This window comes from Triturus cristatus, chromosome 7 (assembly GCF_964204655.1).
Source record: "Triturus cristatus chromosome 7, aTriCri1.1, whole genome shotgun sequence".
Taxonomy (NCBI): domain Eukaryota; kingdom Metazoa; phylum Chordata; class Amphibia; order Caudata; family Salamandridae; genus Triturus; species Triturus cristatus.
The window spans coordinates 267,918,072-267,932,958 of record NC_140590.1 but is presented as its reverse complement, the minus strand read 5'-3'; the positions used below and the strand labels follow the sequence as shown (position 1 = coordinate 267,932,958).

Genomic DNA, 14,887 nt, shown 5'->3' with positions numbered 1-14,887 from the left:
TTATGTCACAAGTTCCATCCTTTTTACGGGACACTACTGATTTAATCAACAAACTGAAAACCATACAATTTCAAAAAGACACACACTGTCTAGTGACACTCGACGTGGTGTCGTTATACACACAGATACCCCAGGATGAAGGGCTGGCAGTAATTTCTGCCTTTCTGGAAAGTAGGGAAAGACCGATACAAGTCCCACCAGAATTTATAATGGAGTTCGCACGTTTTGCGCTAAATAAAAACTATTTTAATTTTAATGGAGACTTCCACTACCAAGTGAAAGGAGTAGCGATGGGGTGTCCTTTTTCCCCCGAGCTAGCTGTCCATTTTTATGGCAAAATATGAAGACAAGTTTGTCTATAATAACAATCCATTTTCCCAATTCGTTAGGAATTGGACTCGTTATATAGACGATATATTCATGGTGTGGACAGGCAACGTGGAAAATCTATGCAAGTTCCATGAGTGGCTGAATAATAGAACGGCCAATATAAAATTTAGTATGATTCATTCAAATACCAAAATGGCTTTCTTAGATGTGGAAGTCTATCCGGCTGACGGAGGTTTGGTCACAACTTTATTCAAAAAAACAACAGACAGAAACAAGGCCTTACATTTTTCTATCAACCACCCCAGGAATCTGAGAGAAAATTTGCCCTATGGGCAATTCCTTAGGATAAGCAGGAATTGTTTCTAGAAAGATGAATACATACTCCATGGTACAAAACTATTGGATAACTTGAAAGAAAGAGGTTACCCGAAAAAATTGCTAAAGAGGGCAATGAATAGGGTGTGGTGGACTCCACGAGAAGCCCTACTTGAAAAAAGAAATAGGCCTCCAATTGAAAGATTTGTATGTGTCTCTACGTTTTGTCCAAATTCAAACCTCTTGAAGAAAGTCATTAACCAGAACTGGCATTTAGTAAAGAATCTGGATCCATCCTTGAAAACCAACCCCCTTTTTGCTTTTAAAAATGATCAAAGCCAAATAGTTCGAGCAGCCATGCCTCAAATAAAGCAGAACTCATTAAGGGACTATATAGGCCTCCCTCCAGTCTTTGGCCACCATAAATGTGGAACTTGTATTTGTTGTGCAAGCACGGAAGAGGGCATCTTGTTCACACACAATTCAATTCACTGGAAACATGATGCATTCACTAATTGTAAATCAAGGAATGTAATTTATGGAATACGGTGTCCATGTATCATGCTTTATATAGGAAAAACGAATCAAGAGGTCAGATTCAGAATTTCCCAGCATAAATCCAGGATTAAGAAAAATGTCCAAACCAGCTCCATTAGTCAACCATTGGAGATTAAATAATCATTCAGAAAAAGATTTAAAATGGACTATAATCTCAAAAGTGGAACAAGACCCCAGAGGAGGGGTCCTGGAGAGAAAACTATCACGGAGAGAAGCAATGTTGATAGTGAAATTTAATACAGCAGTCGAAGGGCTAAATGAATTATCTGAAATATACAAGCTGGGTTAAGAAAAACATACCTCTGAATAATAAAAAGCTTGAAACCCTCAAGGAGCACACGACTCAGAACCCCATCCTCTCCCTCCCCCCCTGATTTAAGACATAGGGATGCTTTGTCCAATTATCATATCCGTGCCCTATAGTGCAATTGGCAGACGTAGAATACGGCAATTTTGAAAAAACTTCCACTCCAGCTTTGGTGTACTACATAATTTAAATAAAGTTGTTGTCTTGAAGATGGAACAGGAAGTTAGTAAACTACGTATCCCAGGACTATTAGCGTGAAAACCGGAAGTCCGGCGTCTCATTTCAAACAACCGCCGGCGCAGTAATTCACTTGCACCTCAGCCCGCGGTCCGAGGAGAGCTAAGGTTCCGACGGAGCACATCACATCTGTTCTAAAATATGTTGCAAGGTAAGCGCCAACCTCGCGGTCCTGTGATTTTATTGCGCTGTTCACAATAGAGTGCATACAAAAGTTTTCTTTTTGCCTTTCGCAGGCTAATTTTTAAAAAAGCACGAAAAGCACGATAAGAAACGGAAAATATCTGGGCTACGAATTCGACCTTTCAAGTAAGCCAAATGGGGTTATAGATAAAATAATCTCGCATATCCAATATTTGACTAAAAATGGGGCTCTGACATCAGTTTTATTTTCGTTTATGAAAATAATTTTTTAGGTCGTTGTATGAAGCCTGATGTGGTAGCACAGTATTCAGAGGAACATTGAGCTTGTCATAGTAAGAGAAAATTCCTACTATATTCTATAAGTGTATGATTTGGCATATAGATAAGTAGGATTGATAAAACTTTCAATGGTTTTCTTTGTTTTTAGAAATACACGTCTTCTTTGAATTCGCTAGATCGGCTGATCTAGACTACGAAGGAGGTAAGAGAGAGGTGCCCTGCGAGGCAGTGAGTGTAAAGAGAGGGGTCCTTGAGTGTCTGGTTTACCGACGAACTCAAGAGCTCCAAGAAGAACTGCCGAGCCCTCGAGAGAGAGCCTGGCGCAGAGACCCGACACCAGACAACATGACCACCCTCAAGCTCGCCACTCGAAAACACCACCAACTGATCCACACCACCAAGAAAACAGCATTCAAGGAACGGCTGGACAACAATGCCCACAACAGCAAGGAACTATTCAACATCGTCAAAGAGCTAATCGCAATGGACCGCACTCCGCTAGCCCCTCCTCCGGGTCGCCCCAAGGGAAGCTGGTACATGAAGTTCTTGAGTGGTTCACCCCAGTGGGTGCAAGTAAGTACTTGTTGAACTGATGATCTCTGATGGAGTTCTTGAGTGGTTCACCCCAGTGGGTGCAAGTAAGTACTTGTTGAACTGATGATCTCTAGACCCGATACATGTCCCGGGTTTTACAATATCGCCCGAGACATGGCTCGGGTTTCGGGATAACTTCCCTCATCAGTAGAGAAAATAGTTAGGGGTGGAAGAGAGGGCCGCCAAGCAACCGTCAAAGGCCTCAGTGCCCGCACAGGCACGCAGGTGCGTCGTCCAGGAGCTCGTCAGCTCAAAGCTCGAGGGAGCCATTTTTAGAAACAATCGCTCTCCAACCCCAGCACCGGAAACAACGACATCACCCCATCGCAAGACCTCTGCAACTCCCTCGCCTCGTACTTCCACAACAAGATCGCAGAAATACACAACAGCTTCAGCACACAGCCGACGCACCCTACGATCGCACCAGCACCCCCCACCACCACCCTCCGCGCCTGGACCCCGACCAACACCGAAGAAACCATACGCACGATGAACTCCATCCACTCCGGATCTCCAACTGACCCTTGCCCCCACCACGTCTTCAACAAGGCCGGCTCCGTCATCGCTCCCCATCTACGAGACATCATCAACGCCTCCTTCGACACCGCAACCTTCCCGGAGAGCTGGAAGCACGCCGAACTCAGCGCCCTCCTGAAGAAACCTTCAGCCGACCCCACCGACCTCAAAAACTACCGCCCCATCTCGCTCCTCCCGTTTCCTGCTAAAGTCATCGAGAAGACTGTCAACAGACAGATGGCCGCCTTCCTCGAGACGAATGGCTCCCTCGACCTCTCGCAGTCCGGTTTCCGAGCCAACCACAGCACCGAGACCGCCCTCCTCGCAGCCACTGATGACATCCGAGCCCTGCTCGACAACAAGGAAACAGCGGCCCTCATCCTCCTGGACCTCTCCGCGGCGTTCGACACTGTCTGCCACCGCACCCTAGTGCAGTGCCTCAGCAACGTCGGAATCCAAGAGAAGGGACTGGAGTGGATCATCTCCTTCCTCGCCGGAAGGATACAGAGAGTCCGCCTCCCCCCGTTCAGATCCGAGGCCACCGAAGTCATCTGCGGCGTACCACAGGGATCATCGCTCAGCCCCACCCTCTTCAACGTCTACATGAGCCCCCTCGCAGCCATTGCACGCCAACACAACCTCAACATCATCTCCTACGCCGACGACACCCAGCTGATCCTCTCCCTCACCAATGACCCCGCCACCGCCAGGGCCAACCTGCACGAAGGGATGAAAGACGTACCCGAGTGGATGATGAACAGCCGCCTGAAACTGAACTCAGATAAGACGGAAGTCCTCATCCTGGGATCGTCGCCCTCTGCCTGGGATGACTCCTGGTGGCCCCCTGCCCTGGGCAATGCACCCAAACTGACGGACCACGCACGCAACCTGGGCTTCATCCTGGACTCCTCCCTCTCCATGACCAGACAAGTCAACGCTGTCTCCTCGTCATGCTTCAACATCCTACGCATGCTACGGAAGATCTTCCGGTGGATCCCCACCGAAACCAGGAACACGGTCACCCAAGCCCTCGTCACCAGCCGATTGGACTACGGCAACTCCCTCTACGCCGGAACCACTGCAAAACTCCAGAAAAGACTCCAGCGGATTCAGAACACCTCAGCTCGACTCTTCCTGGACATCCCCCGTCACAGCCACATCTCCGCACACCTAAGAAACCTGCACTGGCTCCCCGTCAACAAGAGAATCACGTTCCGACTCCTCACCCACGCACACAAAGCCCTCCACAACCAAGGCCCAAGATACCTCAACGACCGCCTCAACTTCTACACTCCCACACGCCAGCTCCGATCGACCAGTCACGCCCTCGCCGCCGTCCCCCGCATCCGAAGAGCCACAACGGGAGGAAGATCCTTCTCCTACCTGGCCGCCAAGATGTGGAACTCCCTCCCCACCCACCTCCGCCTGACCCAAGACCACCTCGCCTTCAAGAAGCAACTCAAGACCTGGCTGTTCGAGCAGTAGCGGACCCCCCCCCCCCTCCCCAAGCGCCTTGAGACCCTCCGGGTGAGTAGCGCGCTATACAAATGCCTTGATTGATTGATTGATGGGGTAATTGAAAAAGTGCTCTTTTTCTTTTCCAGCTTGGCGGTCCTGACGAGAACCGCGAGAGTTGAGGTGGTTCGAAACGCGTAAACCTGAGTTGTGCCACAAGAATTGAGAATTGTTTACATATCAAAGTTTGATTGTATACAGATATTGTTTAAATACAATTTTTCTGTGGCCCATGTAGAATTAGTTTATAAGTTTCTTGGAATGGTGTGTAGTGCTGTTGGGAGGTTTGAGTGCTGGATGAAGTGGTGATTGAAAATGTGGATGAATGGGAATGTATGGATTTTGTACAAATAGAGTGTAATGGGTTATAAGTGTTGTGGAATGATAGTGAAATGTTTGTGTATTGAATGATGGGAATGATGTGATGGGTAAGAATATTTTTAGGATTTTTCGAGTAATGGTGTCATTTAAAGAAATGTGATTTGAAAAATAGAAATGAAGAAAGATTGGATTTATTCAGACGGAAAAAGAGGTCTGTGAAACATGTTTTATTTCAATGTGAGTTCTTAAAAGTAAATATTAGTAATTAGATATCAGTATTGGCATTCTTGCTGTTTCTTGTTATGTTTCTCGCAAGGCAGAACTCTGAGAGGCACAGACACAGTATGGGTTGAACCTTTCCGTGGTGGAGTTCGACTCTCACAGGTTATGCATCGGGGTGGGTAGTCGGCTTGCACTGAGTCCTTGATTTACGATGCTCTGTGGTGAAGATACAGCCTTGACAGAGCACTTACCCTTATGTCCTGGAGGGCCACCCGTCCCCCACGCTTGTTCAGGTATCTTAGGAGCTTTATGGCGTGATCGCGTTCCTCCTGGCTCTGTTCATGGAGAAAGTCAGACATGTGGGGTAGAGCCACGTCATCCCGATCAAAATGGAAAGACTAGGGGCATGGGAAGCAAAGACAGGAGAGTATTAAAAGAAGGGAATCGTATGGCAATGAAAATAAAAACCTGGAAACAATTTACAGTCAGATAGATGATGTAACGAGCTTTAATAAAAGCATACACAACATCTGAGATACAACCTTTAGAATACACAACATCTGAGATGCAGCCTTTAGAATGCACAACATCTGAGATAGTCTCTCAAAGCATGGTTAGAACTGATCTGATTATTAACAAGCGTCTTTCTACATGTTACCTTTCAGCTAACAAATTGTGGGGATACCTGGGGGTTCAGGGGACCTCGGTCTTCACTTTTGTTGCCCAGCTCTGTTTACAATCAGAAACACGCTTCATGATTGGAAACACAACTTGCGACCCTCCGGTTGAGTATCCACAATTGTGTGCTCCTTTTTCTGAACTCATTGCGCCAGCCTCCACAGCAGTCTTGGTCAGACATGTGCCTCAACAGGATCCTACCTACAGAATCCTCAACAGAATTGACATCACAGGTGTAGGAGAGTAGGGTCTGCTATCCTATGGTCACCCCGAATGTTTGCTTTTGCTTCACTGGTTTTATGACTTAGTGTGGCTGTGGGCCTGCTAATCAGACCCACAGCCCTGCTGTTCTCTCCCTAAATTAATGCCAATGCACACTAGGTGCATTACCAATTGGAACTGGTTCACCTTATAGACCCTGTAACAGTGTACCCCAGGTACCCAGGGCATAGGTGTATCCAAGGCCTACCAGGAGCTGCAGCATGTATTATGCCACCCCTGGCCTGGCCTCACTATTTGACACAACTGGCTGATCACTCAGCTGGGGTAAGTTGGTGTAATCACCTCTTACTTAGATATAGTTTATCTCTTTCTAACCTATATGGACACATGGTAATCTATCAGTCACTCCTATGGCAGGCCTTAACAATCCTGGAGGCAGAGTGCTTGGTTTCATGTGAGATGGTGCTCTGGCATGAGCTGAGCCTGTCTGCAGCTTTCGGAACAACGTCCTTTAGCTGTTTCCATGATATTGCCATACCATATACTCTTAAGTGCATTATGGACCTCGCGGTCAAATGCTAACTCTGGTTTGGCTATATCAAAACATGTTGAGTAAGGTGTCATACAATTTGGAATACTACCCCCTCGCCAATTCTGGCGACGGGGGTAGCATTCCACCCTTCTAGAGGGACACGACATGTATCTAACCTGAAACCCGGGTAAAGTTAGAAAGAGCCTCAGCATCATAAAATGGATGCTGCCACCACAGACACAAGTCTGCCCTCCTGCTGCTGGGAGTCCTTCCAGCTTGGGAGGTTTGGACAAAGGGTTTCCTGTCAGGGGAGGTGCTTGCACCACCCCAGACAGGATTTTGTGTAGTGGGTTAGGGAGGGCTGAATAGATTGAGACATGCCTGGGGCACACAAGGTGTCCCTGTGCATATGCCAGTTCAAACCGGAGCTGGGGCTCTCAGGCCCCAGCCCTGGCGCGAAACTGGACAAAGGAAAGGGGGTGTAACCACCCCCCTTCCTGGTCCCACCCAGAGGAGGGACCTAGCAGGTAATCCGGCCCCTAGATTTGGAATAAGAGTAGGAGCTGTGTCCCAGGACTTTAGATCATCCTGAAACTCGACTTGAAGAAGAAGAATCACTGGACTTCGATGTTCTGCTGCACAGAAGACTGAAAAGAATCTCCCTTGTGGTCAAGGAGTGACCACCCTGTGAACACAGGCACCATCCAGCAACTCAACGACTGCTTTGCCGCCGCCTCCCGCCGGAGACCGAGCCCAGAGCCCGACAAGACCCAGACTCCCAGACATCTCAGAGCCTGATCCACAGTCCCTGCAAAGAAGAGACCCGTAGAGGCACCGAGAGACGTGGGACCGGCCATCTTGAAACGTCCACGACAAGCTGACTGCGCAGCACCCGAGGCATCCTCATTGTTGTGCATAGGGCCTTGAGAAGCCCCAACACCGAGCAGCATTTGCACCAAAGACCAGCCCTCCAGCATCCACGAGATCTGCGTGGGGCCCTTTTGCTTTTTGCCACTCGACGCGTCATCCCGGTTACTGGCCCGTTGGCTAGTGGCCATCTTGGCGACGAAATCTACAACAAACACTGCTGGTCTGGTTGCTCCAGACTGGCCCTTGCTCCTGTGAAACGGAGCAGCCCCTCTGACCTTGCTGGTTAGAGCACCAAGCTTTTATCGACTCCTGCGTGGCTTGCATTAGCCAAGGCCTGTTTGCTCCAATCGAGAAGCCAACACCGCCATCAGCTAGAGCCTTCGTGGGACAGCTCGTGAGTGACTCCTGGACGTCGTCGACATCTTCACTTCCACGTGGCTGCAGAGACAAGCTTCACTTTTTCACCTGTTGGCACCCGACATCGCCTGGTTCCTTCCTGGTTCCACGCCGGTCACTGACTAGTGACTCTGAACAGTGTCCCCTCTGCTTTCAGGTCTTCTACTCTTCAGATCCACCCTTGGATCCACCGGAACTCTTCTCGCATGGCTGCCTGCAGCATCTTCATTTTCAGGCTCCATAGACCTGCACGACGAAACCCGACGCACTTTGACACCTATGCACCCGCTTCCTGTGGATGAGGTAACGCTGGCACTCCGGTGCTCCTGTGTAGAGAAACATCTCTAGTGTCTAGGTTACCAGTTGTTAGGTTCTGGTCCATCCGGAAGACTCCCTTTGCTTTAACTTTGTGACTTTTACGCACCCATTGAATCCAATAGGTGCACGTGTGTAACTTTCAACACTGCACACGCATCCTGTGGGCCTCCTGGTCACGAACTACTGTTAGCTCCTTGTAGTCCCAGCAATTCTCAAGGCCCTAGGCCTTCTTACTTTTCTATACATGGTTCTTATACCACTATTTTAGTATATGGTTTAGCGGGCCACCCGGGCCCATCCATAATTGTGCAACTTTTGTATATTTAAACATTGCCTTGTTTTAACGAATGTGCTTCTGTGCTCATAAAAAGTATAGGGGATTCTTTTAGTAAATAAATACATATATATTTTGAATATATATCTGTGTGGTGTCCTTTCATTTGGTTTTCAAGGAGGTTACATATGGTAAAACAGCTGGCTTCACATGCCCTCAAGAGTTTAGCCTGCAGACTGCACTGTCCACGCTACCACTAGGATAGCTGGTCTATCTAGGTTGACTTCAACCACCACCATAAGGGTTGCTTGGCATGGTACAAGGTGATCACTAGAACTAGTGAGCAGCATATACCAGGCCAACTTCTCACAACAGGCACCTCGAGGAATCACCTTACAAGAACTGACATAGGACTTACCCAAGAAGAACTCAAGTAGATGTACCCAAGGAGCAGCTCAACATGATTTACTCAGAGAGCTCCTTAACATCATAGAGTAGATAAGCCCTGGCCGATCCTCTCAAAGATCCCATTAACAAGATACACTCCAAAGGACCTCAATAGGAACTACCCAACAAGTACCCAATAAGTATCTATCCAGACAGCGCATGAAGATCTACTAAACTACACAAAGAACATGACAACCAGGATCAGCTCAACAGATCTTCACTCTGAGCACTTCAACAAGATTAATTCAAAAGGAACATCAGGAGAGGAGTTGGCCTAACGGCTAGGGCGGTCAACCTCGAACCTGGGGAACTGGGTTCGAGTCTCGGCAATGACGCTGAACATCCTGTGATTCTGGGCAAATCACTTAATCTCCCCATGCCTACCAAAAATGAATGTGTGTCCTCATGTAACGTAACTGGTGCTATGTAAAGCGCTCTGATACCCAATTCGGGTCAAGTTCGCACTATATAAAACTCTGCAAAAACAAAACACAACACACTCAATAGGCGCCTCAACAGGATCTACCTAAAGAGCATCTCAACAGACCTATACGGTGAGGGTCTCAAGGTGCTTTGCACAAAAAGCACCACCACAAGATCTACAGTCAGCGATGCAGACCTCAACGTGATCTGCACAACAAGCACCACCACAAGATCTAAGGTCAGCGATGCAGACCTCAAGGTGATCTGCACAGCAATCATCACCACAAGATCTAGTGTCAGCGATGCAGGCCTCAACGTGATTTTTACAGCAATCACCACCACAAGATCTAGGGTCAGCGATGCAGACCTCAATGTGATCTGCACAACAAGCACCACCACAAGATCTATGGTCAGCGATGCAGACCTCAACCTGATCTGCACAACAAGCACCACCACAAGATCTAGGGTCAGTGATGCAGACCTCAACGTGATCTACACAGCAAGCACCACCACAAGATCTAGGGTCAGCGATGCAGACCTCAATGTGATATGCACAACAAGCACCACCACAAGATCTATAGTCAGCGATGCAGACCTCAACCTGATCTGCACAACAAGCACCACCACAAGATCTAGGGTCAGCGATGCAGACCTCAACGTGATCTGCACAGCAAGCACCACCACAAGATCTAGGGTCAACGATGCAGACCTCAAGGTGATCTGCACAGCAATCATCACCACAAGATCTACAGTCAGCAATGCAGACCTCAACGTGATCTGCACAGCAATCATCACCAAAAGATCTAGGGTCAGCGATGCAGACCTCAACCTGATCTGCACAGCAAGCACCACCACAAGATCTAGGGTCAGCGATGCAGACCTCAACGTGATCTGCACAGCAAGCAGCACCACAAGTTCTAGGGTCAGCGATGCAGACCTAAACGTGATCTGCACAGCAAGCACCACCACAAGATCTAGGGCCAGCGATGCAGACCTCAATGTGATCTGTACAGCAATCATCACCACAAGATCTACAGTCAGCGATGCAGACCTCAACCTGATCTGCACAACAAGCACCACCACAAGATCTAGGGTCATCGATGCAGACCTCAACGTGATCTGCACAGCAAGCACCACCACAAGATCTAGGGTCAGTGATGCAGACCTCAATGTGATCTGCAAAGCAAGCACCACCACAAGATCTAGGGTCAGCTATGCAGACCTCAACGTGATCTGCACAGCAATCATCACCACAAGATCTACAGTCAGCAATGCAGACCTCAACGTGATCTGCACAGCAAGCACCACCACAAGATCTAGGGTCAGAGATGCAGACCTCAACGTGATCTGCACAGCAAGCAGCACCACAAGTTCTAGGGTCATCGATGCAGACCTCAACGTGATCTGCACAGCAAGCACCACCACAAGATCTAGGGTCAGTGATGCAGACCTCAATGTGATCTGCAAAGCAAGCACCACCACAAGATCTAGGGTCAGCTATGCAGACCTCAACGTGATCTGCACAGCAATCATCACCACAAGATCTACAGTCAGCAATGCAGACCTCAACGTGATCTGCACAGCAAGCACCACCACAAGATCTAGGGTCAGAGATGCAGACCTCAACGTGATCTGCACAGCAAGCAGCACCACAAGTTCTAGGGTCAGCGATGCAGACATCAACGTGATCTGCACAGCAATCATCACCACAAGATCTAGGGTCAGTGATGCAGACCTCAACGTGATCTTCGCAGCAATCACCACCACAAGATCTAGGGTCAGCGATGCATACCTCAACGTGATCTCCACAACAAGCGCCACCACAAGATCTGGCGTAAGCGATGCAGACCTCAACGTGATCTTCACAGCAAGCATCTCAATAAAATCTAATTACCAAACACATATACAAAGTCTACCCAATGAGCTTATGTCAACCTACTAAACAAGCACCCCGAAAAGAGCTCCACAGCAAGCTCTTTACACACCCATCATTACTACAAGATATATTTAGCACATCTAACCAGCACCGTAGTCAGATTTATTTAACAGTGCCCCAAAAATGTCCGGCCTTGCACTACCTGGTGCTCCTCAGCACCAGACCCCACACACCTCTGCTGGAAGATATTTAACCAGCTCTGCAGAACCTAGATGCTGTTTCACTGCTGAGACTCAGCCCTGCCAGTCCACCTCATTCTAGACATACAGCACCCACCTGCCATACTAGGACTACATGAAATAGGCCTGTCAGTAAAGGAAATACCAGCATTTGTAAAGCGCACAGCTACCTCCGGAGAGGCGTCCCGGCGCTGGGGGCCGTTGGGAAGATTAAGCAAGCTATTGCCCATAGTCACAGGTGCTGGGCTAAACTGCCGCCGGCACGGGGATCGAACCGTGAGGCCCCATCTTCCAGGCCGCTGAACCACACCTCTTCCCGTACATTTGATCATGACCTGCAGATTATCCCTCTTTGATCTACAGTACTAGAAAACATATCACTCTGACCGAGCACCCAGTGTTGACCTACACCCCCTGCTGCTCCAGTCACTCTGACTCATACAGAACTCTACGAGTACACTTTAACTACTGGTAACCTGCTTCACCCCTGCTGCTCCAGTCACTACCAATACACTTTAACTACTGGTAACCTCCATCACCCCTGCTGCTCCAGTCACTACCAGTACACTCTAACTAGTGTAACCTGCATCACCCCTGCCTCTCCAGTCACTACCAGTGCACTCTAATTACTGGTAACCTGCATCACCCCTGCTGCTCCAGTCACTACCAGTGCACTCTAACTACTGGTAACCTGCTTCACCCCTGCTGCTCCAGTCACTACCAGTACACTCTAACTAGTAACCTGCATCGCCCCTGCTGCTCCAGTTACTACCAGTACACTAACTAGTGTAACCTGCATCACCCCTGCTGCTCCAGTCACTACCATTACACTTTAGCTACTGGTAACCTCCATCACCCCTGCTGCTCCAGTCACTACGAGTGCACTCTACCTTGTGTAACCTGCTTCACCCCTGCTGCTCCAGTCACTACCAGTACACTTTAATTACTGGTAACCTGCATTACCCCTGCTGCTCCAGTCACTACCAGTACACTTTAATTACTGGTAACCTGCATCACCCCTGCTGCTCCAGTCACTACCAGTACACTCTAACTAGTGTAACCTGCATCACCCCTGCTGTTCCAGTCACTGTGACTCACACAGAACTCTACCAGAGCACTCTAACTAGTGTAACCTGCATCACCCCTGCTGCTCCAGTCACCACGAGTGCACTCTAACTAGTGTAACCTGCATCACCCCTGCTGCTCCAGTCACTACCAGTGCACTCTACCTAGTGTAACCTGAATCACCCCTGCTGCCCAAGTCACTCCCAGTACACCAACTAGTGTAACCTGCATCACCTCTGTTTTTCCAGTCACTGTGATTCACACAGAACTCTACCAGTGCACTTTAACTAGTGTAACCCGCATCACCCCTGCTGCCCAAGTCACTCCCAGTACTGTAGCTTGTGTAACCTGCATCACCCCTGCTGCATCCGGGACAGTGGATGATGAACGGAGCGTTTGAGCAAATCAAACACTCACCCCCAGTCAACTGATCTGGGTTTAATCCATCATCATTCTTTAGCTCACTCCACCACCCCAGTTCAGACAGAATCCAGTGGCAAAGTGAGCAAGGGACCCACGTCTGGGCATACCCTGCCAATTTAGGGCGAACAAAGCGATACCAAAGGGGACTGCTGCTCCAGTCACTACCAGTGCCCTCTAACTATTGTAACCGGCATCACCCCTGCTCCCCAAGTCACTCCCAGTACTCTAACTAGTGTAACCTGCAACATCCCTGCTGCTCCTGTCACTGCCAGTGCACTTTAACTAGTGTAACCTGCATGACCCCTGCTGCTCCAGTCACTACCAGTACACTTTGATTACTGGTAACCTGCATCACCCCTGCTGCTCCAGTCACTACGAGTGCACTCTAACTAGTGTAACCTGCATCACCCCTGCTGCTCCAGTCACTACCAGTACACTTTAATTACTGGTAACCTGCATCACCCCTGCTGCTCCAGTCACTACCAGTACACTTTAATTACTGGTAACCTGCATCACCCCTGCTGCTCCAGTCACTACCAGTACACTTTAATTACTGGTAACCTCCATCACCCCTGCTGCTCCAGTCACTACCAGTACACTTTAATTACTGGTAACCTGCATCACCCCTGCTGCTCCAGTCACTACCAGTACACTTTAATTACTGGTAACCTGCATCACCCCTGCTGCTCCAGTCACTACGAGTGCACTCTAACTACTGGTAACCTCCATCACCCCTGCTGCTCCAGTCACTACCAGTACACTTTAATTACTGGTAACCTCCATCACCCCTGCTGCTCCAGTCACTACCAGTACACTCTAACTAATGTAACCTGCATCACCCCTGCTGCTCCAGTCACTACCAGGACACTTTAATTACTGGTAACCTCCATCACCCCTGCTGCTCCAGTCACTACCAGTACACTCTAACTACTGGTAACCTGCATCACCCCTGATGTTCCAGTCACTGTGACTCACACAGAACTCTCCCAGAGCACTTTAACTAGTGTAACCTGCATCACCCCTGCTGCTCCAGTCACTACCAGTGCACTCTAACTAGTGTAACCTGCATCACCCCTGCTGCATCCGTGACAGTTAGGGGCCTGCTCCTACTCCCACTGAAGGGCACCGGGGGCAGTGAGGGACCTGCACCTACTCCCACTGAAGTGCATCGGGGACAGTGAGGGACCTGCTCCTACTCCCACTGAAGTGCATCGGGGACAGTGAGGGACCTGCTCCTACTCCCACTGAAGGGCATCGGGGACAGTGAGGGACCTGCTCCTACTCCCACTGAAGAGCATCCAGCAATGTGAGGGACCTGCTCCTACTCTCACTGAAGGGCACCGGGGACAGTGAGGGACCTGCTCCTACTCCCCTAAAAGTGCACCGGGGGCAGTGAGGGACCTGCACCTACTCCCACTGAAGGGCACCGGGGGCAGTGAGGGACCTGCACCTACTCCCACTGAAGAGCATCGGGGACAGTGAGGGACCTGCTCCTACTCCCCTAAAAGTGCACCGGGGCAGTGAGGGACCTGCACCTACTCCCACTGAAGGGCACCGGGGACAGTGAGGGACCTGCTCCTACTCACTGAAGTGCATCAGGGGCAGTGAGGGGCCTGTACCTACCTCCCCTGAAGAGCATCCAGCAATGTGAGGGACCTGCTCCTACTCTCACTGAAGGGCACCGGGTACAGTGAGGGACCTGCTCCTACTCCCCCTGAAGAGCATCGAGGACAGTGAGGGACCTGCTCCTACTCCCACTGAAGAGCATCCAGCAATGTGAGGGACC

At 49.4% G+C, this 14,887-nt stretch overlaps 1 protein-coding gene across 2 annotated transcripts in view; it reads right to left on the bottom strand.

Moving 5' to 3' along the window:
• Positions 1–14,887, bottom strand: part of LOC146809378 (ferritin heavy chain A-like) — a 287,383-nt gene that overhangs the window by 22,033 nt on the left and 250,463 nt on the right. For both annotated transcript variants that reach the window (XM_085616195.1, XM_085616194.1), the window contains exon 2: positions 5,590–5,736. In XM_085616195.1, coding sequence (XP_085472321.1) covers positions 5,590–5,736 — 147 coding nt within the window. The remainder of the gene's footprint in view (positions 1–5,589; positions 5,737–14,887) is intronic.